At 41.9% G+C, this 27,210-nt stretch overlaps 2 protein-coding genes across 2 annotated transcripts in view; both read left to right on the top strand.

The window, feature by feature from the left end:
• Nucleotides 1–3,201: 3,201 nt before the first annotated feature.
• The window catches only part of capn15 (calpain 15), a 56,926-nt gene continuing 32,917 nt past the window's right edge, over nucleotides 3,202–27,210 (top strand). The window contains exon 1 of the mRNA XM_080049673.1: nucleotides 3,202–3,343. The gene's annotated coding sequence lies outside the window, so the exon portion shown is untranslated. The remainder of the gene's footprint in view (nucleotides 3,344–27,210) is intronic.
• On the top strand, nucleotides 18,686–20,885 carry LOC307266488 (uncharacterized protein; the record flags this gene model as incomplete). The annotated part of the gene is made up of 4 exons (XM_080048524.1): nucleotides 18,686–18,790; nucleotides 19,397–19,552; nucleotides 20,388–20,480; nucleotides 20,588–20,885. The coding sequence occupies 4 exons, from the start codon at nucleotides 18,686–18,688 to the stop codon at nucleotides 20,729–20,731; spliced, it is 498 nt and encodes a 165-aa protein (XP_079904650.1). The 3' UTR covers nucleotides 20,732–20,885.

Below are 27,210 nucleotides of genomic sequence, written 5' to 3'. Positions count from 1 at the left end.
GATAAATCACTGCAATGCTACAGCTTGTCAGTCTGAGCCTCTCTAACTCAATGTCTGTCTGTCTGCTTTGAAGCTCTTGCAGAATAACAAAACATAGGCCAAGCTAGTTATATTCACTCACCTATTATTTATACAGCGGCTACTGTAGCAACCAGTTGTATGCCATAGCCTACTATACCCTTATTCCACAATGTAGGCTATAGATGTAGTAGGCCTAATAGGCTACTCATATCGAAGGCTTCTTGAATGATTTCTTTTGTTTGACATGATGAAAATGTTAAGTTAAAATAGCCTATGCCTCTAACATTCTAGGAATTATCTGCACTTTTGTTATTGTAGGCTACCAAGAGATGGTTTATGGGGACTTGTTATGCATAACAGGCAACATTGTTATTATTATTGCTACATGGACTACATGTAGGCCTATAGCCTACCATGGGCTAAGTGTGTAATGCTCTAAAGTAGGTTAGGCCGGGAAAAAAATTGCTCGAAGGTTGTTGTTTTTATAGTCAATAAATTGGCCACTTGGGCCTAACTATTCAGGAAACTATAAACCAAAACTTGTCTTTATTCCAATTCACTCATAAAATATAGTTGAGAAATGTTTCTATTTACAGTTTTTCTCAGTCGCTTTGGTGCTTTTCTCACATCACTATTAACATTTGCACAGCAGTTAGTGCATTTCTCAAAATAATTTGTGCAAACTGCAAAACCTAGTGGATAATCTGCAAAAGTACGTCACTTGCTAAAAATGGATAGTCTATTCCTCAAAAGCAAGTATTCATATCAATGAAACATGCCAGTGTCATCAAAATGAGAAGTCTTGACACCATCGTTTATGAACAAGATAGTCAAATGGCTTGGTCATGTTATCATTATGACAGTTTATTCTATCAGTGTTTTCCAATGCAAAAAAAAGGTCAGAACTCGGTGACACTACCTGAAAATGCTCAAGACAGCACTATACACTACTTGTACAGCCATTTGAAAACTACAGTAAAGTTACACATTGCTGTAGTTAGGGGAGTAAGTGAGTACAAGACAATGAATACGTATGTTTCACATTTTTACTGTATATGCTCTTTGCAATTCTACAGCATTGTGCAAAAGAAAAATACACTTCAGTCACTTATTTAGAACAAACATAAAAAAACACCCTTTTGGTAGAGCTGTGCACAAATGTGAACAATATAACAGGACATATTGTAACTGAACATATATAGGTAAATCATTCTGGCACATCCAGACGTTCCTGTCTGTCTGGCACACATATCTACATCACAACGGATATTATCCCTTGCAATGCAGCGAGGAAAGTATCTATGATAAAGAAAAGGTATAAAATTTGCTTGACAGAATTTGATAACTAGTTCAACAATTTTGTATGTAATGACTCAAGCAATGAAATGAAGACTATTAGTTTTATTGGGAACGACTATTCAGCGTCCATAAGTATAGTTCATTTTGACTGACATGACATAAGCAAATAACAATGTTATAAAACAGCAGAGAATTGTTTGAAAGCAACTGATACATGTCCAAAAGCATTTGCAATTTGTTCAGAGGAAGGAGAAATTGCTACTATGATGTGCTCAAATGACTAAATGTTGCGGAGGTTGAACTAATAGTTATGAGAATTTTCATTCTGATCTGAGAAAAGCACCAAAGCGACTGAGAAAAACTGTAAAAGATTATTATTAGTTTATATTTACTGACTCCTCAGACAATAGTCACCTAAAAGAAAGCTCCACAGAAATAAATATTCTATAGCATATAGCCTATCACTTTGTTTGGTTGATTAAACTAAATTGTCTGCGATTCCTTTTTTTGTAAAGAGTGAAATTAACATGTAATTGGGATAAAGAGTAGCATGTGAAACTCTCCCTGAGTCTGGATTATCTCTGTTAATGCCGTGTCAACCCGATTGTTTGAACTGGGGAAGTTCAAAGGATACTTTAGTAATGACACAGCAGGGAGAAGTCTAAAAACACATTAATCTATAATTAGGATAATTGTCCTGTGTGCGATCAATCGCTAGAATTTGCTTGGACTGCGAGGAAAATTGAATTAAGAAAATATCTTTATTCGTGAATTTAACTTTGAACAGCCCCGGATTGTTGGTGGGTGTATTAGGGTAGGCTAACTTCAAAGGAAGTTAATGGATTAATAGTAAAAAGTAGGCCGACAAGTGTGTTATCCTCGAACATCATTAGGAAGACATTCTGCTATTTATCCTGTTTTATATCATCAGAGGATTGTAGTACCTACTGGAGCAGATCAGTTGTAGGCTAGTATAGCTTAGTGATGATCATAGGGTTAATACTATAGCTCAATATGTCAAACTGAATCTTTCCTCGAGGGCAGACCATATTGGGCTGCAGTTCAAGTGCTTCAAATAAATAAAACATTAGAAAAATAGATTGAAGAAAAATTTACTAAACTAGTATAGCCATTCTTCAGCATCAGTTACCCCTGGGTGATAATAGTTGCAAAAGCAGCAGCAACAACAACAGCAGTCCTTGGAGTAGTATGATATGATGTAATCTGATATGAAATGGCTATATACACAACAGGATATTGAACATTTGAAATGTGTTTTCATGGCAATTAGTCTCGCCCTCTTTCATGGACTCGGCCTCACAAATTACTCATATCAGTTGAAGGCTACACTTTTTTCTCCACTAGATAGCAGCAGAGTGCCTGCTATTTGACACTGGCAGATAGACCACATACTGTAAAAAATAGAGGTAGACTAACTGAGATTGTAAACTCAAGCTATAGATCTGGTTATTACAAATGTATTTGAGCAAAAAAGGTAACATGGAGAGGAAAAGACGAAATAATTGATTTCGATATGAATCTGGCATAATATTTGGTTATTTATGTTGGCCAAAGGTGACGACATTCATACCCGGATATCCTAGTTGAAAATGCCCCTGTTGGATATGGGTAATGGAGTTTTCTACTGTGGAATTCTCGAAAGAAGGTTACGTACGTTCACGTGCACCCAGAAGCAGCAGCCTACCCCCCGTTACGCATTTGACGTACGCCGCTTTATGTTTGCTCCTTGGAGATTCCCTTCCTTCCTGGGCTGTTTGAGGTAAACCTACGCGGTAGCATCAGTCTCGTTAATACCTGCCGGATTGAAAATACACTGTACATGGACGCGTTTGTCACAAATGTGTGACACAAGCAGCAGCGGGGCTGAGCGGGAAGCTAACGCCTGGAGAGGTTACGAGGGCTAAAGTGCAAACCGGGGAGAACTTATGGTTTCGATGGCTGTGAAAAGTTAACGCGAAGACCACCGAAAAACAGGAATAATTCCCATTTCAACCGACTTGAGGTAAGAATCGCCGAATCTGGAGTGTACTTCGCGAAGTACACCGCTGTCGTGCAGCTTCGATAGCGTCGACCAAATTACTGAAGAGTGTCTTTGTTTACAAGGTCCCCGGCGTCTCAATTGGATTGCTGGGAGTTTTCATCTGGCTGGCACTGTATAGCTAATGTTGGTACTGGTGACAGGGCTCACGGGCTTACAGTTTGTCCACAAATAGATTGATTATGTGAGACTGTCTCGTATTTAACCGGTGGTTTCACACTAATGGCTGTGCTGTGAGGGTTATCCCCACTGCCTCACTGCACACAGCAGGATAATACAATAACAAAATGTTCCTTAGCCTACACTTGTCTTTTTAGGGTCAGAGGGCAAGGTCAGAAATGTAGCCTAAACTTCCATCTTCCAGAGATACTAGAGTCACCATTGAGTTGCTCATGGACACTCAAGCATATGTGACCTAAGGCTCATAGCTTATCTAATTGGCTCACAATCAAAATAAATGTATATAGCCTAGACTGGTGGTGCCTCTGCTCTGTGTAATCTATTAGCCTATTTGCATGAGAGTGTCATCTTGTAGAGTTTAGTTAAATCATTATTGTTTTCTGCCTCCAGCATGTACGCTGGGAAGGAACAAAAAAACAAACAAGTCAGGACATTTTTGTTGGTGTAGAAAATGACAACTTACAATGTAGGCTACCATGAAAGCAGTTCACACCCTCCCTTTCCCCTTTTCTCCCTTAATGTGCCTGGAGAGTAGAAATGAAATCCAATCTCTCTCTCTCCCTCTCTTTTTCTTTTCCTTCTCTCTCCCTGGCACAGACTGGGTCAGCTGCTGTGTCTCTGGGTGCTGACATGCAGGGGGACATGTGGCCCTTGGACAGGTGCACCCCCTTAACAAAGGGTTGCAGTCCTCTGACTTCTGGTCCTGTTCATATGCATTTTCATTTCTTCTCGGCTGTAGCTTTTGCTGTCCCTTGGCCGCACGACCAGTGCTTTCGTAAATGTAGTTCCTTCTGCATTTATGTCCTGGCCTATAAATGTGAGTGTGGCCTTAAGTTACACGGCTAGCTCAAAACACCCAAATGCAAATACACGACCAGCACTTGCTTTTGGTCATTGAAAAGGGGGTATTATGCTACTAGTAAGCCTGGCTTTTTGTATGACGCAAGCATTCTTGACAGCTCCAGCCATGTAGGCCTATACTGTGGTAGCAGGGTTTGACTTTAGGCTTAGTCACCTGCAATTATTGCTCCACATATTAGGCTGCCCTGTTCTTTGGAACTTGAGAGGAAGTCAAGTTTTCCAGGCAAACCAGTTTCACAGTCAAGGAACAGAAACTGGAGTCAATTTCCTCGGAGCTGTTAGTGAAGGAAGTAGGAACACACCCATACCTCCACTAGCACACTAGCTGACTGGCCACACAGTGCGTTGCTAATAGGTCACAGCTAATGTATAACCCACTGTTTTTAGCACTATAAGGGATACATAAAAAACCATTGGGTATTTTCATATTAAGGTTGTGCCTGCATCTTTGTGCACTGTTTTGCTGGGGGAGCACGGCGTATTTGGAGAGATAGACTCAGAGATCAGAAAAGAGGTCAGCAGCAGAGTGATATGAAGTGGAAGGGAGAGGATGGGGAAAGTTTGAAGGCTTATCTCAGTAATGTGCAGGGACAGTTGAGCAATGATGAGTGTTGCAGTTGACGTTGTATAGTCTTCTTCTTAACCCTTTCACTGCTTTCTCTGGCTTTGACAATTCAAACTGAGGGGCTCTTTTCAAGACACCAATAGAAAAAGGCAGGGCAAGTTTATTTATATAGCACAATTCAGACACAAGGGAATTCAAAGTGCTTTCCAGGGCATACAAATGCATTAAAAGTAAGTATAATAAGGAAATATTGAGATTTAGAAATGAACTAAGCCGAATTAAGTAAAGGTTTTAAAAAATAAAAAATAAAGGTTGTAAGTTTTGGATGAGATTTGTTAACTGTACAAACAAAATAGTGTTTTCCCAAAATGGACATTCTCCTTCTGCATCCATCACTAAAGTTCGTATGGATTGTAAAGTGTTCCTCTGGGATCCTGTCCACATTTATTAGTGAGATCCCCTACGTCTACCATAGTTATTCAAGTCTCCTGAACGCAGCCTCCCAATTTTCCCCCTTTGCTCTCCAAACCAGTGCGCATGCGCTCTGCTGACACTCCAGTAATCCGCTGTTAGGAGGAGAATCCTGCATCCTCGTCCACTTACTGCACTCGCGTTATCAGTAGAGGGGCTGCTGAATCGAAGCCCGTTGACCAAATACATAAACGGGGCGATAAGAACATGCAACGGGACTTCTAACACACTCAAGGGTAGCCTACGGGCTTTCTGTGATGGAGCAGTTCTACACTGTGAGCGGGCGACAGCGGGGACCGGAGCGAGCGAGGGAGGAGGAGGATGTCTCCAACATAAGACAACAACGCACAGCAGCATCTACAGCCCGAACGCCGGGAATATGAGCTGAACGCAAGGCTGGACTGGTCGAAGGAACAGGCGGACCATTGGTGGTTAAAATTTGCGACCGAGTGCTCCTTTTCTTGAACGGGACCTATTGTAACGTTTCCTAAAGCCTGTGTGCCGCCTCGTGCACGATAGCCTACACTTCCCTGGCCTCGGTACCGCTATGTGGAAACGGACACGGACCACTTACAAGTAATGCTCTATTGAAAGCCCATATATGCACCGGCGTGATCAGATATTTAATTGTCATGTAATAATCTCGAAATCTGGAAACAAAAACTGTAGCCTTCATTTAAGCCCATGTGATGTCTGTGTTGGTTCAATGATGATCAGCTGATACTAAAGGTTGATAACGGCTAAAACAAACCACCGAACATCGCTATTATAGACTTTTGCCTCAGTCTTTTTACAAGCCATCGATACTCATCAAAACGCCTGTAAATGCGGTTTCTCCTCCGTAACAGCTTCCTGGGAATGATACATGCTGCCTTCTTCAGCCTTTAGGCCAGTAGAGACTTTCTATGATGACAGGCCGGCAACTCCACGGGAAATGTTATAGCACAAGTTGATGAACTAGACAGTCCAGCCTCAGCGGTGGGATCAGACAGACATTAAGCTGTCCCTCTCTCTCTCTCTCTCTCTCTCTCTCTCTCTCTCTCTCAGACAGTGGATGTACTAGGATCATCTCCACGTCCCTGCATTTGCAGAGCACTGCAGCCTGAAACACCACATTCCTCTCTGGCATTCTGTCGGATATCAACTTTAGTTTAAAGAGCGGGCCCTTAACAAAAGAGTGAACACATTTTCTTCTGGTTCAATTCTGGCAGTTCAATTGAGTTTTTTTTTTACATGTTAAATTCTGCAGCAAAAAAAAGTCTGTTCCCTGCAATCCCTCTCCCCAAGGATTTCAAACATGAGTGTTTTTATCCAGTGGGAGAAATGCAGCTGTGGTCTTTTTTACTTGTAAGCTTTCACAGCAGCTGTTAGTCAGCCGACATGTCTGAAAGATGAGACATGGATATTAGCATTGTAGTTTTGCCAACAGCCTTCCCTGGAAATGCAATGCATTGATTTGCTCCAGTGACTGCATTCTAAAGTATCTCTGTGGATTTATTTTGTATCACTTTTTTTTCAAACTCTCCAGCAAGATCCATCACTATTGGCTGTCTTTATGGACCATGGTGTGTTTTTGGTGTCCTGGACATTGGCTGCTGAGATGCTGAGGAATTACGAGTGGCACTACGGAAGGCCTCATGCAGAGTGTTACAAGCTTCAAGTCTACGAGTCTTTATTGTATCTTCTCCTCTCTGAAACCAACTGCCTAATTTGAATCGGTGCTCCAAGCATCAAATCACAATTTGAATCGAGAACTTGCACCGGGATATCCACTCTGATCTACATACTTGGCCACCTGCAAGTTATTTTGAGCTCAATTCTTTTGTGACTCTTTTGTCCAATTCCCTGTTGCTGTGTTTTCCATTTTGTTTTACTCTAGCACCCTCAGAGGGCTATTCGAAATCAGAGAGTTGTCTATAGGAAGTTTACAGCGAATACAAACACATAAGGGTAGCTGCCAATCGGCATATCTCAGTCATGTCTCACTGAAAAGAACTGTGGATCCCTTGTCAACTTTTGCACTCTTCAAGGGGAAAATCAAAACGAGTGGTTCCCCCTATCGGAGTGCAATCCAGAGACTATTTTCCTATCGGCGTGGTAATGGGGAGCTCGGCATCGTCTCTCACTGCAGAGACAGAGTCAGACCATGGTTTCCGCAGCACCCCGTACCCTTGGTCGCCCCCCGTGGGCTGGCTCAGGAACAGCCACAGCAGCCCGGTCTGGGGCACCACCTTCATCACACGCCAGCAGCATCACGCACTGCCACATCGAGAGCGCAGGTAAGAGCCCACACCATGCAAACGGTTCCAGCCGGGGAACTATATATCTCAGTTGGCTGGGCAGTCTTTTAAAAGTGGAATAAGCAATTCTGATGAATGCTTGTTTTCTAAATCACTTTTTGTCAAATCAGTGAATATCTATCTTACCATGAGCCCAGGTATTTTACACTGGATTTTTTTTCAGCGTGTACACATGGACAGGTAGCAGATTGTGAGGAGATATTCACTGAATTTGATAAGAAGTGTTTTTTGACAACAAGTGTTCTCCCGTATCGCCTACTCATCCTTTAATTTTGATGAGACAGGGTTGCGTGGCATTATTTTGAAGAGCTTCTTTTGATCGTCTTCCGCTTCAGTATTTGGATGTGTGGACTTTATTTCAAAACTGACACTGTTAATCAGCGTTTTTCCTTTGAGTTACTTACTACTTCCCTTTTCAGAATCGCTTACAGAGGATTCAAACACCTCACAGCGATGGATCAAATCCCCAGTTTTATCAGGCTTATCTAACCAAAGCCTGCGTTTTGATGTTTTTCTATGATGCATCCGAAATCTGGCTAAGCCGGATTTGTAAACCCAAAATTCCCTCCCATTGGTCCATCCCAGGGCAGCTGTGCAATATGTACTAGATGTTATGCAGTGCTGAGTGGATTGACCGGACAGAAAGAGTGACCTGTGTTTGTCCTCTGTGCGGCCTACTAAAAGCAGGCCATGGTTCATTAGAGGATGAGTTCTGGTGTCACGTTTTTTGTCAGGTTTCTAAACAATCTTTGATATATTTTTTGATCATTTTGGAAATGATACAAACTGGAGTGTATGCATTCTCTTCAAGTTCACCCTGGTAACTGGTAATCTTTCACTCGGGAAACATTCCTATTTCCACCAACAGAAAAACTTCTTAGGCTTCTTAGTATGATGGTCGGACATTCTTAGAAGTTTTCAGACCAACACCTATTAAGAGTTTAGAACAAACCTCTTATTGAGCTACTAGCAGATGTGTTACGTTAAGCATCGCAAACTATTAGCGGAACTTGGAGTGAGACCTGCTGTTCATATAATTTGTCAATAGATGAACAAGATCATTTATTTTTCCATTACTGTATCTACAATAGATACTGTGCTGCAATAGTCCATTGTTCCAGTCATTGCTTTCCGAGTCACTGTCAACACAGAAAGCACTGGTAAGAAGCTACGTCTGAATGTGCGGCTCAACCAGCAGTTTCATCTCTTCCAGAACATAATCTTCTCAATCACCCCTCACAGAAATGTGTTGAGAACTGTTTCCAGTTTTTTCCTTTAGCTTTTTCAGGTCATGTCTCCCGGAACGAGAACAGGCAGTTGATATCGACCGCCTGTAGTGTATTGAAGTTGTTGCTGAGTCACTCAGGGCATCATGGTCCGGTTGTTAGTTATTGATTTTCAGAGAGCCGTGATCACATTTCCCCCTCAATGGATGTCATTATTTATTCAGCATCGGTCTCCAGTTGGGCTTTCATCTTTCTTGATGCCTGCCCTGCCGCCTTCAGTGCTTTTCTTGCAGTTGCTCTACATTTAACAGTTAAGGCTGTCATGGCTTCCATTGCTTACTTAAACAAAAAAAAGATAGACGGGGCTGGTTGGTTTTCTCCACCAACTGTAGCTCGATGCATGAATGAAACTCAAGTAGGGCATACTGTCGGTGTAGACTTGTTTTGCATCATACAGTCAACTTTTTTTGACTGTATGATGACTGTAACTTTTTTTTCTTTTCTTTTTTCAATAGACTCTCTTCCACTGCGTGCATCTCTCTAGCAACAAGCCTCTGCCTCCATTGCCAATAAGACTCCACCCTCTGTCAGCTGAGCATATAAACACACAGAGACACAGTGCACTCCATTTCAGTCTACTGCTGGGAGGCAGGCAGAGATGGACACACACACACACACACACACACACACACCCTGACAATAGAGCTTTTAGAAACACTGTGCAGTAGCTCTTGGAACATGCATGCCCTCCTATCTACCCTTGTTCCCTCCCCACCCCCCTCTCTCACACACACACTCTAACTCAGTCTTATGCACATCATGTACACACTGCTGCTGTGTGAGCCTAACAACGTTAGGCAAGCTTTGCTGAACTGTGACAGAGCATGAAATATAGAAACAACAGAACACTATGAGCCCAGCTTAACCCGCAGTCCTTCTCATACAGTTTATTACCTAAAATATTGTCCTAAAAAATGTTTTCTTTCCCTTGTTTTTCTTAGCCCGGAGACTGCACAGGCAGCCTTGTCCTTGGTTCCAATTTATTTTCACCCAGCAGCGACCCATTGACTTTGGGAAGTGTTTGTGTGCAGTGTGCACTGAGTCAGTACCTGAACTGTGACGTTGCACTCAAGACAACAAACCCATTCAGCAGATTAAGATGTGCATCAGGGGTGCAGCCACAAGGTTTCGTAACTGTCTCAATCTTTTCTCCAGTTTAAAGGTAGAGTCAGGGATCAAAGCCAAAGTATACGCTGATCAGTAGCTTAGCATATAGATAGCATTGACTAGGCTGTTTTCCCATCTCCGATCAGTACGGAGAGGTAGCGGATATTGAGGAGATTTAATGAATTTGACAAAGTTATTTTGACATCAAGCTTTCTCCAGATTAGCTGACTCCACTTTTAATAGTAGCAGTTTCATCCAAATTCCATTGTTGCTTGAATTAACAAATATGAATGGGCTATTGGGCTTCATTTTATATCAACCCCGAAGTGCCTGCATGTTGCGTTGCACATGGCCTTTGAAGCCCTGAACCCTTAAAAATGAGTATCTGCTCTCTCCGGAGTCGATCCCAGAGTTTGTACTGCCACAGCAGTGATGGATGACGGTGTTTATCGCAGCAGCTCCATTCCACTGGCTCTCCTCCCTTTAATAGGATTAAAACTGGGTCCACTTGGTTTCTCCCAGCGTGGTCACCGGCCGTGTTTATGTCTTCATTATGTCATCGCGTCCTCCCTCGCTATTGCTTGTCTGATGAAGATGGGGCCGTGTTGGGACAGTCTCCGAGCCACTGGAAAAGATTTGGCACGCAGGCTTTGTCCCACTGTGGCTGAGGCACGGTGTGGAAAACAGAGCAGTGATGCCTAACCTATTGGCATTGCATTGCAAACTGACATGATTCCAGATCCCCCTCACTCTTGTTGCCATGGAAATCTGTAGCATATGTTCAGTAACCTAATTCACTGGGCCCTAGATAAGACCACACATGGTAACCTGGCACACGGGAAGACGACCTTGCAGGCAAATTACACCTCTTGTAGATCACAAGATAACCTGCTGATTATACATGTGACTGTTTAGTGATCTGAGATAGAAGCCAATGAGCTAGCTAGAGAAACCTCAAGGCAAGCGTTTCTTTTGACTGGTTCCTGCTTTTGAGGTTCCACTGTGTATCTTGGTAACAGGAAGTAAAACTCTTGAGAAGTTCCCCTCTGTCTGAATGCTGCTCTGTGTCAGCAGATCTCCTGCCCTCAGGGTCTTGGTGCCCGCAGGAACTTCAGTCAAGCACAGCGGCAGCCCCATTGTGCCCCTGCCATTTCTTCCCCCTTCTTTCACGCTGATTCTGGAGCTTCCTGCCAGCTTACTGCTCGCTCTCACTTTGCTTTGCTCTGCGCTTCTGATGTCGGCCAAAAACCCGGCCTGACAGTTTCCTCTGCTTAAAGATTCACATGTCAGCTGTCTCCACCGTTGACAGATTCACTCGTCAGAAATGAGCACTGGTCGTGAAATATTCACCAAGGGTACAGCATAGAGGTCAGGGGCTGTTATTCTTTCTGTTTCTTTTCCCCTGTCCTGAGCAGCATTTGCATTCTCAGTGTCTCTTTTGTTCATGGATGAATGCTTGTAAGTTCCCATCCCATAGTTCTTGGGTACGCGGCCTTTACCATAAGGTGTGGGATCATCTGGGTCAGGCTTGCATAGAAACAACCACTACTAGAGAGATGCACCGAATCGTTTTTTTTTATCTCTTCGGTTTTCCCTCTCCTATCCGGTTTCAATACTTTCATTTGGATACCTCCCTGTAAAGATACTGATTGCGATACCACAGCTGTGCTTTCTTGCAAAAGATTGACAAAAATGTATCAAATATAGATGTATCCCAAAGCAATATATCTCAACTGTTTCCATGACTTCAAAAGTATGGTAAGATAATTTCAAATAGAGCAATGTGCAAATTGACTACTCCTTTATCAGGTTTTTAAGAGTAAATATTAGAAATAAAAATGTAAAAACTGTGTAATGAAATTATGATCTATTCTGCACTATCAAGAACCATATCAAATAAGTAAAAAAAAATAATGGCTACCTCGTAAATCTGAACAACATAAAAGTAGTTGTGCTGTATGTTAATGCAGCACACAGCATACACCCAATACAGATATTGGATTGGTCCCATCCCTAACCACAACAGCAATACACAGTCTTTGACTTCACAAAATAAAAAAACAATAATCAGGCCCAGATATTCTCAAGCGAGGCATTATCCTGACACATAACATTTACACAACCTCACCCTTGTTTCTACAACGTCACACCCGTCTTGTAGAAACAATTTTCCTCGGAGGTGGAATATTTATTCAGTTTGTTCAAATTGCTTTCAGTGTACAGTTTCAGCGTTGCGTGTCATGGGGACGTCTCTGCCTAAGGGCACTTATTCAGAAGACCTTTTGTCCAGTTTGCTCTGCTTGGAGTCTTTGTTCTTCTGCCAAGTCAACAGGCTAACATTTTAGAAACCTATTCTGGCTTTATATTTATATTTAGAAAAAAGTCCCCTTACTCATTTAAAAAGGGCTCTCACAGTCGTTCTAACAAATCCGCCCCATTATCTTGTTGTGTTGTCCCCCCCCCTGTGACTTCCCTGGCTTCACTATCGGGCTGTAGATACTAGCCTCAGATAAGTAGCAGTCAGCGGCTCAAGTCCATACTGTTTTGTTGTAACAAATTAATTCGGGAGAACTGTCAAGGTTGAGAAATGAGTCATATTCATGTCACAGCATATTACCTGGCAGATAGAGTGGCGGCTCCTATACAATTAATCCTTGTGTCTTTGCCCCTGACTCATCAACTCCTGTGAAAGGCAGGGAAGGAATGCATGTTAGGGGGAAAACATATTTATTCAAGTGAAAAGGCTGCTCTGATCAGGCAGGCAAGAAGAATCCCTCAATGAAGTCACAAACAAACCTTTTTGCTAGTAAAGCTGCTGAATCCATTGGTAAAGGGGTAAAGAAATTCCTCAGTTGGCTTTCGCAAGTGTGGCAATAAAGTGTTATGTGTGTGTTTGGATGTAGAAGGATATTTCAACATTAATTATCCTTCTTTTACAGCTTGTCTGTTTCATTTAAAAAAATATAATAGCCCTACTCTGTTAAACCACTCAGTTTGCATCAACGTTCTGTCTGCCATAGATGTTTGTGTGGATGGAGTAAAAAACATAAAAAAGCTTTAGCGGTGATGCCAGTGCTCTGAAAGCCCTGGGTCACAGTATAGTATGAAAATCACTACCTTCATTCCTGCCACTTCTATGGTTGCAGCTGTTAAACCGGTTCATCATCAAGTGCACAATAACCAGGACATTCTTCTAGCATAACGTTTTTATAAGCCACAGCATCTACCTCTCCAGCTCATTCCCTGTGTTCGCTTGTAAATATTTATTCCAAGAGTGACGCACTTTATTTGAGTGTGTGTTTTGATGTGTGTGTAGACTGTGGATTACATCTGGAGCTTGCCGCGCAAAGGGAGTTACACAGTTGACCAATAATCGCTCTTATCACATGTTCCAACCCTATTCAATAGGTTTAGTAACCTTTGAGAATGCTTACATACAATCGGGGGAAGCTTGCAAAAAATAACAAATCAAACTGATCATTCCCTTGGGCAAACTTGTTTTGTTGTTGTAAAAAGTAATAATAGCATAGCTGACTAAAATGCACAGTATGACATGACTGATATCTTAAGGAAGAAATATAAGTAGGAGAATAAAGCAAAACTATTAAGAATGTTAACTGATTCTTATGCAGGCCTTCTATACTTCATCAATTTGCTAGAACATTACAAAACATTTCACAGGTCGAACTGAAGCAAGCAGGGATTAGTGCATTGTTTTGCAGCTGTATCAGGAAAATCAAGATGGTACCTGACTATTTGCATTATTGATTCCCCTATTGATAATTTATTAAGCTTCATAGACCTGACTGTCTTAAACTTGCATCAACCCCGTAGCTCAGGAAACCCTAAATATTAAGTTTCTTAAAGGTCAACTATTATGCAAAATTCACTTTTTCATGGTTTCTCAACATTAATACGGTCCCTGGCGTGACTAGAGGCTCCCAAAGAATGAGAAAAAAACTAATTGTATCGACCTCCACCTTTCTGAAAACCTGTGTCCAGGAACCTAGAAGACTGGGCTTTTGGAAGACATGATAAAAGACAGCCTCTTAAACTGAGCTTTTAAGATAGAGGTTAAAAAAAGGAGATTCAGCAATGATAGCTCTGAGAAATACAGTGTAAAGGTTTTTTTGGACACTACACCATGAAAACAGTTTCTAGTTAAAATTAAAAGCAGTGCTGTGCTCCATTTGAAATGGTCTCATTGTACACGATGGGGGACTGTGACTACCCAATGTTTTAAGTCACATACTTATACCGTAGAGAATAGATGAAATCGGTTTTGCTGTTGGATGTTCCTAAATCTACGAAAACATATATCCTTGGTTGCAGTATTTCTCTGCTGTCAGCTGGCGTTACTGTGCAGTGGCATCAGTTCCCTGTCAGAGACATGTAAGTCCTTCTTACAAGTTTTCACCTCACAAACTGTGGATTAACTACACTATAAAGTACACTGGCAACCACACCCAACCAATAATGAACGAGTTAGTACAGTTACATTTACTGGGAAATACTTTCCTACTAATACACACCTTTTTCCTTGAAGTCTAGCTACCAGCTAATTAGTCTGGGCATGCACTGCATGCAGCCATTTTCTTCTGCCAAACGTTTAAACACCAGGAAGTTTGCTTGTTATGTTGCTGTTAGATACACGAAGCCTATGCACAGATAAGGAGTGTGGAAGTGTAATGGAATTATTATATCTTATCAGTTTAACTGGCATCGAGCGTATAAAGTAAACAACATTTTCAGATCAGGGCTTTTGGTGTGGTTACCAGTGTTTACAGTTGAGGCATTCAGAAACCTTGTGTTTGGCATTATATATTTTGAAGCACAGTTAGTCACAAGAGAAACCCTCTGTGACAGTTGCAGTACACTGACTGAAAGACCATGTGTTATATTATATCTGTGAAGTGGTGACTGACACCTGTGTTTAATTTTAGTTTAATTCATTTGACGGGCCATTTAAATTTGTTTGAATCGTCAGTGTAGAAGGGACACATTTTATCCTAAGTATTTTTGGTGTTTTTTCTTTTTAAATCATGTTAACTTTTTTAGATAATAAAGGAAACCAAAGACACATGGTTACTGTACAGTACATCAGACACCGTTTATATCATCTGATGATAATACATACTGAACTGATATTTTATTCACGGTTAAAGCAGTTTAGACTCACCATGTGAAATCAGATACAAAAAAATGCACATACTAACAGCCATGGCTCGTACTGCTATTTTGCTAACATTCCGTTTCGCTGTGAGGCTTGTCTTTGTGTTGACATAATGAAGAAGGTACACCCTGCCTCCTATGGACAGATAGGGTAGCACACTTTCCTCTCAGGCCCTGGGCTCTGGGCCAACCTTGGAAAGGCAGTGCTAATGACTGTCGCACAAAGGCCAAATGTCTCACAGCGAAGCAGGGAGAATCTGGCAAGACTCGGCTCACTTGATTTCCCAACACAGAGCCCAGTATGTGGAATGAATCCAATCAGACAGCCATAGGTGGCCCACACACGATTAGCAGTGCTTTTGTAGGCTTTTCCTAGCCCTTTACATTTCTTTAAGCCTTTGTGACCTATCTTCAATCAGGGATTGTGTACTTTCTGTATCTCTCTGCTCTGTTTCTGGTTAGTACCCTTTTTTTTACAGCCTGGAGGCATCCTTGCTGATATCTCCACCACCACCACACACACACTACCACTATGATTTTTACCGGTTTGCTCAATTTCAGTGATGGTTGTAAAGCTTTCACTCCTTGTAGTCTGACGAAAGGCCCCATAATTGTCTTAACTACCAGTGAAACATTACAAAAATAATTGTTCATTGATGATGCCATGCCATGAGAGAATTTAGACTAGGAGCAAGGAAGTCACAAGCAGCAGGCTGCACTGTGGATCTTGCTACAAAAAGATGGGTTTTGTTAAGGTGAGGTCTCTCTCTCATTCTCTCTTGAACTCTTGTATCTCTCTCCACTGTAAGCTATTGGCTACTGGCCCAGGTCTGCGACACTGGGGAACTAAGGAGCTGAAGTGGGCACTTTTAGAGCAGCTTCACTAAACACAGAGCCAAGGACAAAAGGTGTGTGCGCCTGTTTCTGCGTGTATACGAGTAGAAAACACACATATAAATTGAGTTGGTAGTGAGGGAGTTTGTTGTTAGTTTTGTACAAAATGACAATGCATCCTTTTAATAAGTGCCTGAATTATGGCTGTGGTTTTTTTTTATCATGACGTCAGTGTTTCCCCCAGCGCTTTATTGCTAAGGCAATTAATATATTTTTTTGTGCTGCACAATTAATGTACTAGCTAGCGCGATTTGTGCTTTTGCATCGTCATAACTGCGCGAAAGGCTGTGATATGCGGTAAATAAATGTGCGCAGGTATCTCCAAGCGTTTCTCTATCAGCTGCTCTCTAGCTGTATCCCATTACAGAGACCGCATCCTTGGAAGGACGCGGTCTCTCGGTCTATGAAGGCCATAGCCTGTGAAGGCCGATTCCAAGGCCAACGAGCGTTGTTAAACGAGACGGTCTCCGCCGGTCTCCGTTTCGCTCTGTTTACGAGCATTTCCAGTTTGCGTAACAAGCCGTTACCTTGCGTGATGACTCGCCACTCCTGTGCTGCCTAGCAACCTTGATTGCTGCCAATGGAAACAGCCTTGTCAACGGAGGAAAAAAGAAAAAAAAGTTGCCTACCAGACGAAAAGAAAAAAAAGTACAAGAAAAAAACAAAGGAAGATAAAAGTTAAGAAGATGGAGCAACACGTTGCTGTTTTGTTATTATTTATTTTATTTTATGGCATCTCTGAAAAAAACGCAATGAATCTTGGGATATGTTGGGCCGCGAAGGATAGCCTACATCTGATGCAGCCTTCAAAACCGTAAAACGAAGGCTGCATTTCTCGGCCGCATCTGGGGAGCCTTGCAAGGAGCCTTGCAAATGGAACAACCTTTGCGCGCCGCTATGACGCAATCGGTCTTCAAATGCAGCCTTCGTAGACCGCAACCCCTGTATTGAGATTCACTATTGCCTCGTTTCCACCGATTAGAGCGGGTCGGATCGGAGCGGTTCGGTCCGGATAGTTTGGCTGTTCATTTGCCAAAAGTTGGATAGGGTACGGTTTAAGCGCACCTAACTGCTCTGAGCCGCTCCTAATCTCAGTACTCCTCCGTAGGGGTACTAGCCGCCTGAAAGGGTGCCTAAAAGGCGGAGTTACACACTGCCGTCATTTGATTGGTCGAAAGAATCATTTCCGCCATGTGTAGTCATCTCGGCAAGAGTGAAGAGAGTCTTGTGTTTTGGCTAAAAATGTGAGCACAGCACTGTTTATTGTGTGGTGTTTTTCCTCATCAATAAATTAATCAGTTGGTTACACTGTGTCCCACTGCTAGTCACGTAGCTGCCGCAGACAGCACTGTTCGCTCACTGTCTCTATGAGTTGCACCGAGCCATCTCTGTGTGTTTACGCCATAGATAGTAGTAAATACACGCTCACAACAACACGGGGAGAATAAATAAAGAAGCGGCTGGTTTGACCAAGCAAAAACGAGAGACCGCTGGCTTAACCACAGTTGGTAGAAATAATAATTTCCGCCGTGTGTAGTAGTCACCTCGGCTAGAGTGAAGAGAGTCTTGTATTTTGGCGAAAACGTGAGCGCGGCACTGTTTATTGTGTTTTGTTTTTCCTCGTCATTAAATGAATCAGTTGGCTACACTGTGTCCCACTGCTACGACGTCACGTAGCTGCCGCAGCCAGCGCTGCTCGCTCACTGTCTATCAGTTGCACCGAGCCGTCTCTGTGCTCACAACAACACGGGGGGAATAAATAAAGAAGCGGCTGGTTTGACCAAGCAAAAACGAAAGACCGCTGGCTGTACCACAGTTGTTCCACAGCCCGATAGTTTGACCCATATTCTGGCAGCGGCTATCGCAGTCCAGCCTAAACCCCGCCCTACCAGTAAGGGTAGGGTCGGCGGTGGAAACACCACCGAGATTCTTAAAAGTGAGCTGTCCCGCTCTGAGCCGCTCCGACACGACCCGCTCTACTCGGTGGAAACGAGGCATATGTGTCTGCGGCTTTGCGCGCGCGACCGTACCGCTTCACGCGCGACTACGGCATGCAAGCGGGAGAGTTAAACGAGCAGAAGCAACCCGACTTTTAACCTGTGGCGATAATAAACGCAGTGCGGTTCTATGGGGATATTTAGCTGAACAGAAAGAAGTGCTCTGCAAAGCTACACTCTAAAAAATGATTCAGGGGATTAGTTCATTACGCTTAAAATACAGACGTTTTTCGGCATAAAAAAACGAGTTTGTTACATGAACTTGAATTATTCCATTGACAACTTATTCTAAATAAGTGGGTCAAACTTAATATTTAGAAGAATGTGTTAACTTATCAATGTATCAATTTTGAATTAATATTTATGCGTCCACTCAACACTTTTGAAATAATAAGTTAGTCCAACTTGTCTTTCTGGTTAGTTTCAACTGTACATATTTTGAAAGTTAAGTAGGCGCCTGAATTTGCCCGGACATGTTTCGCTGCCACGCACTGCGGTCACACAGCCAGACCACGTTGTCCACCACAAGTGAAAGAAGGGGAAGAAGTCGGAGTTCACGTCGAGTATGCTATCATAGGGTAAGTAACAGCACTAAGTCGTTTTGCTTTTATTCGCCAAAATTACCAACTGTATCACACAGTGCAGTACATCGTTTTTACGCGGCACTTCACCAGAAATTCTAAGATAAATTAGCAGCTTGATAGTAGGCTACGGCATTAGCTAACGTTAGCAAGCTAGCCTTTTTCGGTTGTATTGTTCCAGAGCAAGCCGACTTTATTGGCACACTTGACTTATGTAGCTTGAGATAAAAGTGAGTGTGGGTGGCACTGGGTAAAGTGTTGGTCTTCACGTTGTTGTTTTTGAGTGTGTAAGGGCAAAGTTGGGTAATAAAGCCTGTTGGAAGCAGCAAGTGCCAACTCTGTAGCTAATGTAAAATAATAGGGCATGTTAGCTGTTACTTAGTTCGAACACAGTACATCAGGATAACATACAAATATACTGGTAGGCCTATTTTCAGTTCGAGTTTAATGCAGGCTTCTGTTTTTTCTGTTCTTTCTGTGTTTGCTTAACTGAACCATCTTGTAACACAGAGAGGTACTTGGTTTTCGATTAGCTATTTCTACAGCACATATAAAACTTTTTTGATTGTGCCTTTATTTCAAATTTTCATTTGTTGTGTGCAGATAAATGAAGAATTCAGACGAATCACCACTGCAAACTTGGGAACCACGTTCATGGCAAAACTGGACCAGTACTCCCCGAAAATAATGTCCATGGCCTCCTCAACAGGAGGAGCTGCAAAAATGAAGATCCAGCGCATAAGTAACATGCTGCTAGAGGTATGAATCAATGTTTTATTCTTATTAGCTCGTGTTGTGGGTGTGTGATCATCAGGGCTGGCCCGAGTAATTAAAATAGTCCACTGTTCGGTTGTTACGTTGGTATTCAAGGCTCAATTCAGTATTCAGGACTTTTCTGACACAATGCATGTGAAACATCCACCATAACTTGAATGGGATAATATATCGCATGTTGTATACTGCTTGGTCCTGGTCCTGTTCCCCAAAGAGGCTAAGAAAAATCATTGCAGTTTTATGCCACAAAATCAACTCACGTTTTGTTATTTTCAGTGTTTGATTCTCCTCAGCCTTCTGTTGAAACAAATGTGTCCATTTCTGTCCTGAACAAGACGTATCTTGTTTGGCATAACAGTGCTAACAGTTTAAGCAGATATTCCCATAACTCTATGCACTACCTGTGTATTAATTAATTTAAAAGAGCAACAATTGAAGTCCAACCCACAAACCAGCAGCTACAATTCTGATTAGTCAGCTCAGCTCTTATGTGCTGTTCTCCTGCTGCACCTCTATGGGTTGGATTTAATCCAATTAATGGGGTGGCACTACACTTTTTTATTTTTAGTAGAGCATTTAAAAAAACATTGCTATTTGGCCAAAAAAAAACCAAGAGGAACATGCTAGTAATGTTTCTGTAACGCTTAATTGAGGTGTAAACTAAATAAGTGTGTTATATTTGATAAAAAGAAAAAAATATTCAGTTGGTTCAGTCCAGACCCCTGACACTTTACCTTTCAGTCCTCTTTTCCCAGTTATGTAATTATTAAAATGCATCCTAATGGAGGAGCAGTTGTAAGATTGTTTTTCTCATTCACAGGATAATTCAGTGGAAAGGAGGAGAGAGGTGGCTATCCGTTGTCTCGTGGTGTATCTCAGAGAAAAGGAGGAGGATCTCTTCAAAGAAAGCTTGGTAGGTAAATCTGGACACCAAAGATCAGACAGTTAACTCTACGTTTTGCTACTCTTATTTTTATGACTTAAAACACTGAAATGTTTATTCTGACCTTCTTATACCAGGATGGAGAAATGGACTTCACTGATGACGTGATAAAGATTATTGTCAGGAGAGGTGCCTTGTCTGATACTGCCAAAACAAGGGTAGTCATCGAAGGACCGAAGTCCTGGATGACCTGGATCTACCAAGAGCTTGCGCCTTGCTAATGGGGCTGATATATGCGCTCAACCTAAGCTACCCAAAAGAACTGATCAAAACCTTCAAGGTATTTCAGAAAATACTCCTTGAGCTAGATGACCTGAAAGCCAGCCCGAGGGTAATGTCTCTCAAAAATAAACTTCTGTCTTAAAATAGATTCAGCAGGAAACATAAAGTGTTGTTGTGCAGTTAAACTGCCAGTTTATTGGTTCCACTTTGCATAAAGTAAAGCATAATGGCAGATGATAACAATGTTGAGTAATGCTTTAGAGTTGTTGTTGGTTCAACTTAATGATTATCCTTCGAGAATGTAGTTTGTGCCTTTAGGTGTTTCTGTTATTAAAGAGATAGTTCAGTATTTTTGAAGTGGGGTTGTATAGGGTTCTTATGCATAGTTAGTCTGATACCTTATAGAGATGGCGAGCAGTACTGTCATTTTAAGGAGTTTGAGGGAAAAATGTATATTGCGAAAGTCAGCCTTGTACTTTTGCAGAAGGGGGTCAGCAGAGAATTTTTTTTTAACATAAATGCAAAAAAAACGCTAAGTGTAGGATTTTTTCACTGCTTTAGTTTGTCGTCAGACAAGACGTTAATTTTTTACCTTTTTTTTCCAAACGTTGTTCGGCCTCAAGTTGGCCGTATTGTTGGTAAAACATGGCCGAACTACACTTGAAACATTTTTAAAAAATAAAACAGTTGTCTAGCGTCAAACTAAAGCACTGAAAATATGCTACATTTAGCGCACAATTGAAGGGATATTGTTAGGTCTATACGTGGTGAAAAAGCGTTTTCCTGCTGGACCCCTTTGCAACAGTACAAGGTTGACTTCTGTTACAGCAATGTCTCCCCCAAACTCCTTAATGTGACATTGCTTATCACCATCTCCATGAGGTAACAGACTAACTATGCATAAGTACAGAAATACAACCACACTTTGAAAATAATCAACTATCCCTTTTTAAGTCCCTCACTAATTGTGTCCGTCACCCACTCTGTTTTGTGTGGACAGAACATTAGAAGCAGATTTGCAGATTTTGCCAACACTGACAATACCAAAGATGTCTTTTACTTTGCACTTGTATATTTATTTTAATTATTTTCTATTGAGAGACACTTTATTGATCCCTTGGGAAGGTAACTACAGGTAAATTCATTTTCTGTTTTATTATATATTTTTTTAAAGATAAAATACAGTGCGAAAAATGTGATTCATTCCAGGATGTATGATATTATTGGAAGTGGGAATGTTTATTTTGTTGTTATTCTTCATGGTAAAAGTGCTAAAATAAACTGTGAAAACTGGAATTGCTGTTTCTTCTTTATTCTTACATAAGTGAAATAAGTTACTCAAACACAAAAAAGTAAGCTAACTGTTTGCGTTGACATTTTTGAGTAGGATGAAAGAAATACATTAAGTTAGATTAGCTTAAATAAGTAATTTGAACACTTAATATCCCCATATCTTTCGAATTAATATTAAGTTGGTTCAACTTAATTATGCTTTCAGAGGTCAAAGCAAATTATGTTGGATCTACTCATGTAATTGCATTAGTATGACTACAAAAGACTCATACAATGAACTCAATAATGCCAAAAGTTGGGACAACTTAAAAAGAGGCATGCAAATAGTTAGCATAGGTTTTTAAGTTGAGGCAGTGTATTCTTTTTTAGAGTGTAGGACAGTTTAAGACTCCACATCACCGTGGCAACACAGCCTATCTATCAGCTCAGACAGCGCAGAGAAAAGTTTGATGAATGCATGAGAGTGAAGGCCCAGCCAAGTTTCAGTAAGTTTAGTGTCTGTTGTATTTTTGTAATCAAATTAACAGTTGTTTATTTCTTTACTGCGCATTGGCATCTTTGAGCAAAATACCCCCAACATTTTCGCCGCGGCCCTTTGCGCCGCGCCTCCCATGGCCCGGGTCGGTGACCACCTTGACTAAGACATTTTCTGGGAGAAACACTGGACGTATAACTTACATTATGTAATATAGCTACACAATTAAGCTACATATAAAAAGTCTCATCACTTTTGATGGAAAGCTCCCATGTCAGCTGCTGCAGACAGAAACGAATAATACATTTGCAATCCCTGCTCCAAATCTAAACCAATTGCTTTGACAAAGTCTCCGTGCGACTGACACAATGACTTTGCTCGCTTGCTGGAGATGAAAGAGGCCTGACAGTTATGAAGATTGCCAGAGGGAAAAATCATCTGTCATCAAACATGAAGTGTTGACATGTGCTGTTGTCGTCGTTGCTGTTTGCAGCCCTCGGTAAGGTGGGATTCTGGAGAGATGAGAGAGCGGTGTGAACATGGACCTTCGATGTCGGCATGGGGCTGCCACTTAATTCAACAACATTTTACTAAATTGAAAAGGGGGGTTGTGGGAAAAATGTTGTAGTCTTGGGGGACAAAGCACAGGTTGTTTTAGCGAATGGATGGAATATTTTTTTTAAGGATGAGAATCATTTTAGGCAAACCATCTTAATGCTTCTCTTAATTCTTACTCGGTAGTCGGTAACTGATTATTCATCAACACACACTTAGTAGGACAGGACAGCTTTGCGGTGGGGTAAAAGACTAAGAAATACAAGAGCACAAAATACTCCTTAAGTGTTTGTGTGCCTTTGCAAACAATTAGATTTTAGAATGGCTGATGGCTCTTGACATCTGGCACAGAGACTTCTACTTCAATACTTTTGCTGCTGAGGATGCGCGCAAACTGAACGCACAAATGTAGTTAGACAACAAAACAAGCACATCTCTGGTACATCTAAGAATAAACATAGCTGCTTCATACATAACTACTGTACATATACTCACGTCGTGCACACACGCTCGACAGCACACACACAAAGACACCCAAGGAGACATTAGTGTCCCTCTGTGCTGCCATTCTCCTTCTTACCTCAGGGAGGAGAGATGAGGAGTGGAGAGGGCAGTGTGCCTGGAGCGAGAGGTTGTTCTCTTAAGACAGGGGTTCTCAACCTTCTGCAAGCTGGGCCCCCCCCAAAGCTGGGTCATTGCAGTTGGGCCCCCCCACCGCCCCTGACAACACCCCCCTCCCCCTCCCCCCACACCACCCTACACAGCTAGATAGATAGATAGATAGATAGATAGATAGATAGATAGATAGATAGATAGATAGATAGATAGATAGATAGATAGATAGATAGATAATCTGTTATTGTTATTATCACAAGGGCTAGGCCAGTGAGTTGAACATTGGGTTTAGGGTTGGGGTCCGGAAATTTCTTATATTTTAACGTTAAATGCATCATTCTGGTGCACTTTAAAAGCTAATTATGAGATTGTATCAATGAGACACTGAGGAAATGTTTTTTTTTTTAAATCTCCTTAGAAGAGAAGAAAATAGTAGCCTAAATAGAAACATTTAGAATAGATACAAATGTGTGATTAATTGTGACTTAACTATGACATTTATGTGATTAATCGCGATTAAATATTTTAATCGTTTGACAGCACTACTATTTATTTATTAATTTATCTGAGGAGCCGTCCCACTTCAACCCCTGGAATATTAATCATCTGCATGTTGGACAGAAGCTTGCAGGTAGGCGATTTTAATGTGAGATCTAAGCCTGCTTTGCCTTGCAAAGATCCTCAATTCTTGGCGCAATGTTTGATAAACATAGCCTCAAATCATCCTCAATTTGTGCACGATTGCGGTATTTTGTTTTGAGTGCAGTCATTTTTGAGAATCCTGCCTCACACAGATATGTCGACGCGAAAGGGAGGAGAATCTTCAAGGCTATGTCACCAAGTTGAGGGTATTCCTGCATCAATGCTGCCCAGAATGACGAGAGAGGGCAGGAGGTAAAAAGTTCCTTCAGCCTACTGTCACTCTTCAGCTCAATAAGCTGCTCCTGCATATCAATCGACAGCTCATTTGATGTGCACACAAAGGGATCTCGAACCCACGCAAAAGAGCGATAATCCTCTTTGAAATAAGCTGCAAATTGTTTTCTCATTTCTGACAAGTGCTCAGATGCTGATTGAAATAAAGAGGAGAAATCATGTGACGTGCCTGCATCAGCGATAAAGTCCAGTGTTTCCCCTAGAATTTTGTTTAGGCCCGGTGGTAAGAGCTGATAAAGAGTATGCGTGCCGCGTGCGTACCAAATTTCTAGAAGAAATTGACCAAAACGAACCCCATTTGGGATGAGCCTCTTTTGACAGCCTGTTAAAAATGAGGGCATAGGGTTATGCTTTCACATTCAGTACGTTTGTACATGTGGTGTTTCTCACAGGATTTTTAGATCCTGCTGGGTGAGAATGGACATTCTAGGGGGGTCTGGGGGCATGCCCCTGCAGAAGAAACCTTATCCTTTTTAAAGTTAAATGCATCAATCTGGTGCACTTTGAGAGGCGAAATCTGATTAATTATGTGCTCTGTAAACAACATATGCCCTGCCTATAACTATTTTCTGTAATAATTTGGAGACACAAGCCACGTAAACTATTGAAGAAAAACACATGGATTTCAATAAAAAAACAATAAACACTAAGATCTAATATAGACAGGTCCTGTTTAGACTCATTTCTGGAATAATCTGAATCACCTCACCTTGAAGCTAGCCTATTGAAAAATGTTCTTTATTTTTTTTTAATGCAAATAGCCTTGTTGAAAATAAATGAATTAACATAGGCTACACATCATGATTAGCCTATCAACATGTGTGCTACATAAGGCAAATTCCCTATTCCGACCATTATATTTCATCTAGCCTATTTCTCAATTTAAAACATACAAATAAAGTAGCATTGCAAATACAAAAACATAAAGCTTGTAGGCCTACAATAGCCTGCTGTTTTCAAGATAACTTGACAGTTAAAACAATAAATAAATTAATATGTCCCTTGAAAATAAATGAATGCTTTTCTGAGAATGTCAAAGGCAGTAGCAGTGTGGCACTTCGGTAAACTTACTGAAACGAGTGCATGCCGTTTTTTTCAGCGCTGTCTCAGCTGTTGATACAGATTGGTTGTGTTGCCACGGCGACGTAGCGATTTTAACTTTCTAAACTTTGCGCAGCACTTTTTCCTGTTCAACGTCCCTGTTACTGAGTCCTTAGTATCTCCATAGAGCAGGCGCTGGTTTTATTTTCGCCACTAGTTCAACGTTTGCTTGCTAGTCATGCTCCTGCTCATTGTCTTCCGTGTTTTAACAAGTGCGCACCCGCACCGAATACACACGCGCATCGCGCCGCGCGCAGACACACATACACACACGCAGACACACAGATCAGCTGATGGGATGATCAGACGAGAGGTTGTAAAGACAGGCGCACACGAGGGGTAGACCGACAGTGCCGCGCAGGCGCTCGCATATTATTATTACGGAATCAATGAAAAATTGATAATCATTTTTTTTTTTTTTAAAGTTAGGCTGCTGTTGGCCTGGCGGGGGGTCCCGTTGGCCTGGCGGCCCCGCCAGGCCTGTACAATGGTAGGGGAAACACTGAAGTCTGCAAGGCTGGGGAACATGTCGCAGTTCCCTCGACTGATGCGGCCATGCCAGAGGTCAAGTTTTTGTGTGAAAGCGTCCACTCTGTCTGCGAGAAGCAAAATATGAGTTTTGCGGCCTTGCAAAGACAGGTTGAGGCCATTCAAGCGGTCAAATATATCCACCAAATTGGACAGACGCAAGCCACATAGTGTCATCCAGATGCTTCGCCAGGTCTGATTTGATTTCTTTTAAAAACAACTTCACCTCCTCTCGCAGCTCATACAACCGCAGTAACACGCGCCCCCTGGAGAGCCAGCAAACTTCAGTGTGGAGAAGCAGCTGTTCGTGACCTGACCCCATCTCGCTTTTGACAAAAAAAAAGTCGCCCGGAGGATTTGGAAAGTGGCCAGATTTAGCTAAAAATTCTACTTGCGAATAATGTGCTGTGCAGCCTGGACGCGGAGTTGTGTGTGTCTCCTCTCTGCTCTGACTGCAGGCTGAGACTGCTGCGGGAGGCTACTGAGAGACTAACCGCCTGTAAGTGCTCTTGGACGGGCAGGGGCTCACGGCAGCACCCGCTGCTCGTTGAGCACAGTAGAGTGATACGTGCTTTCAAGTCAGAGTCTCCAAACACCACAGAAGTATACAATAACACCATTTAAAGTCTGTAGATTTGTCGCTAGTCGCTTTTGACAAAAACAATTTTTTTTTATTTTTGTTTTTTTTCATCCCGTAGCATAGCCTCCTCGCGCCCCCCCGGTAGAGTGTGGGGCGTGCCCCACCGGTTGAGAACCACTGTCTTAAGAGGTTCCCCTGGGTTCTAAGGATTTGCCTTGTTTGAAAGGGTTTAATGGAGTTGAACCAAGGGCAATTAGTCGGCCGTGACACATGGACCTGCAGAGATGAAGATCAGGACCTAGGCCGCCCAACCAGCATGTACTCCACCTCTATACTTTATCAGTGGCATAAAAATGTCAAATGGGCTGTGAGATGTATTTTTTTGTTTCTTCCCA

This window comes from Ammodytes marinus (assembly GCF_949987685.1).
Source record: "Ammodytes marinus genome assembly, chromosome: 20".
NCBI classification, from domain to species: Eukaryota; Metazoa; Chordata; class Actinopteri; order Uranoscopiformes; family Ammodytidae; genus Ammodytes; species Ammodytes marinus.
This window is presented reverse-complemented; position numbering and strand designations above follow the sequence as displayed.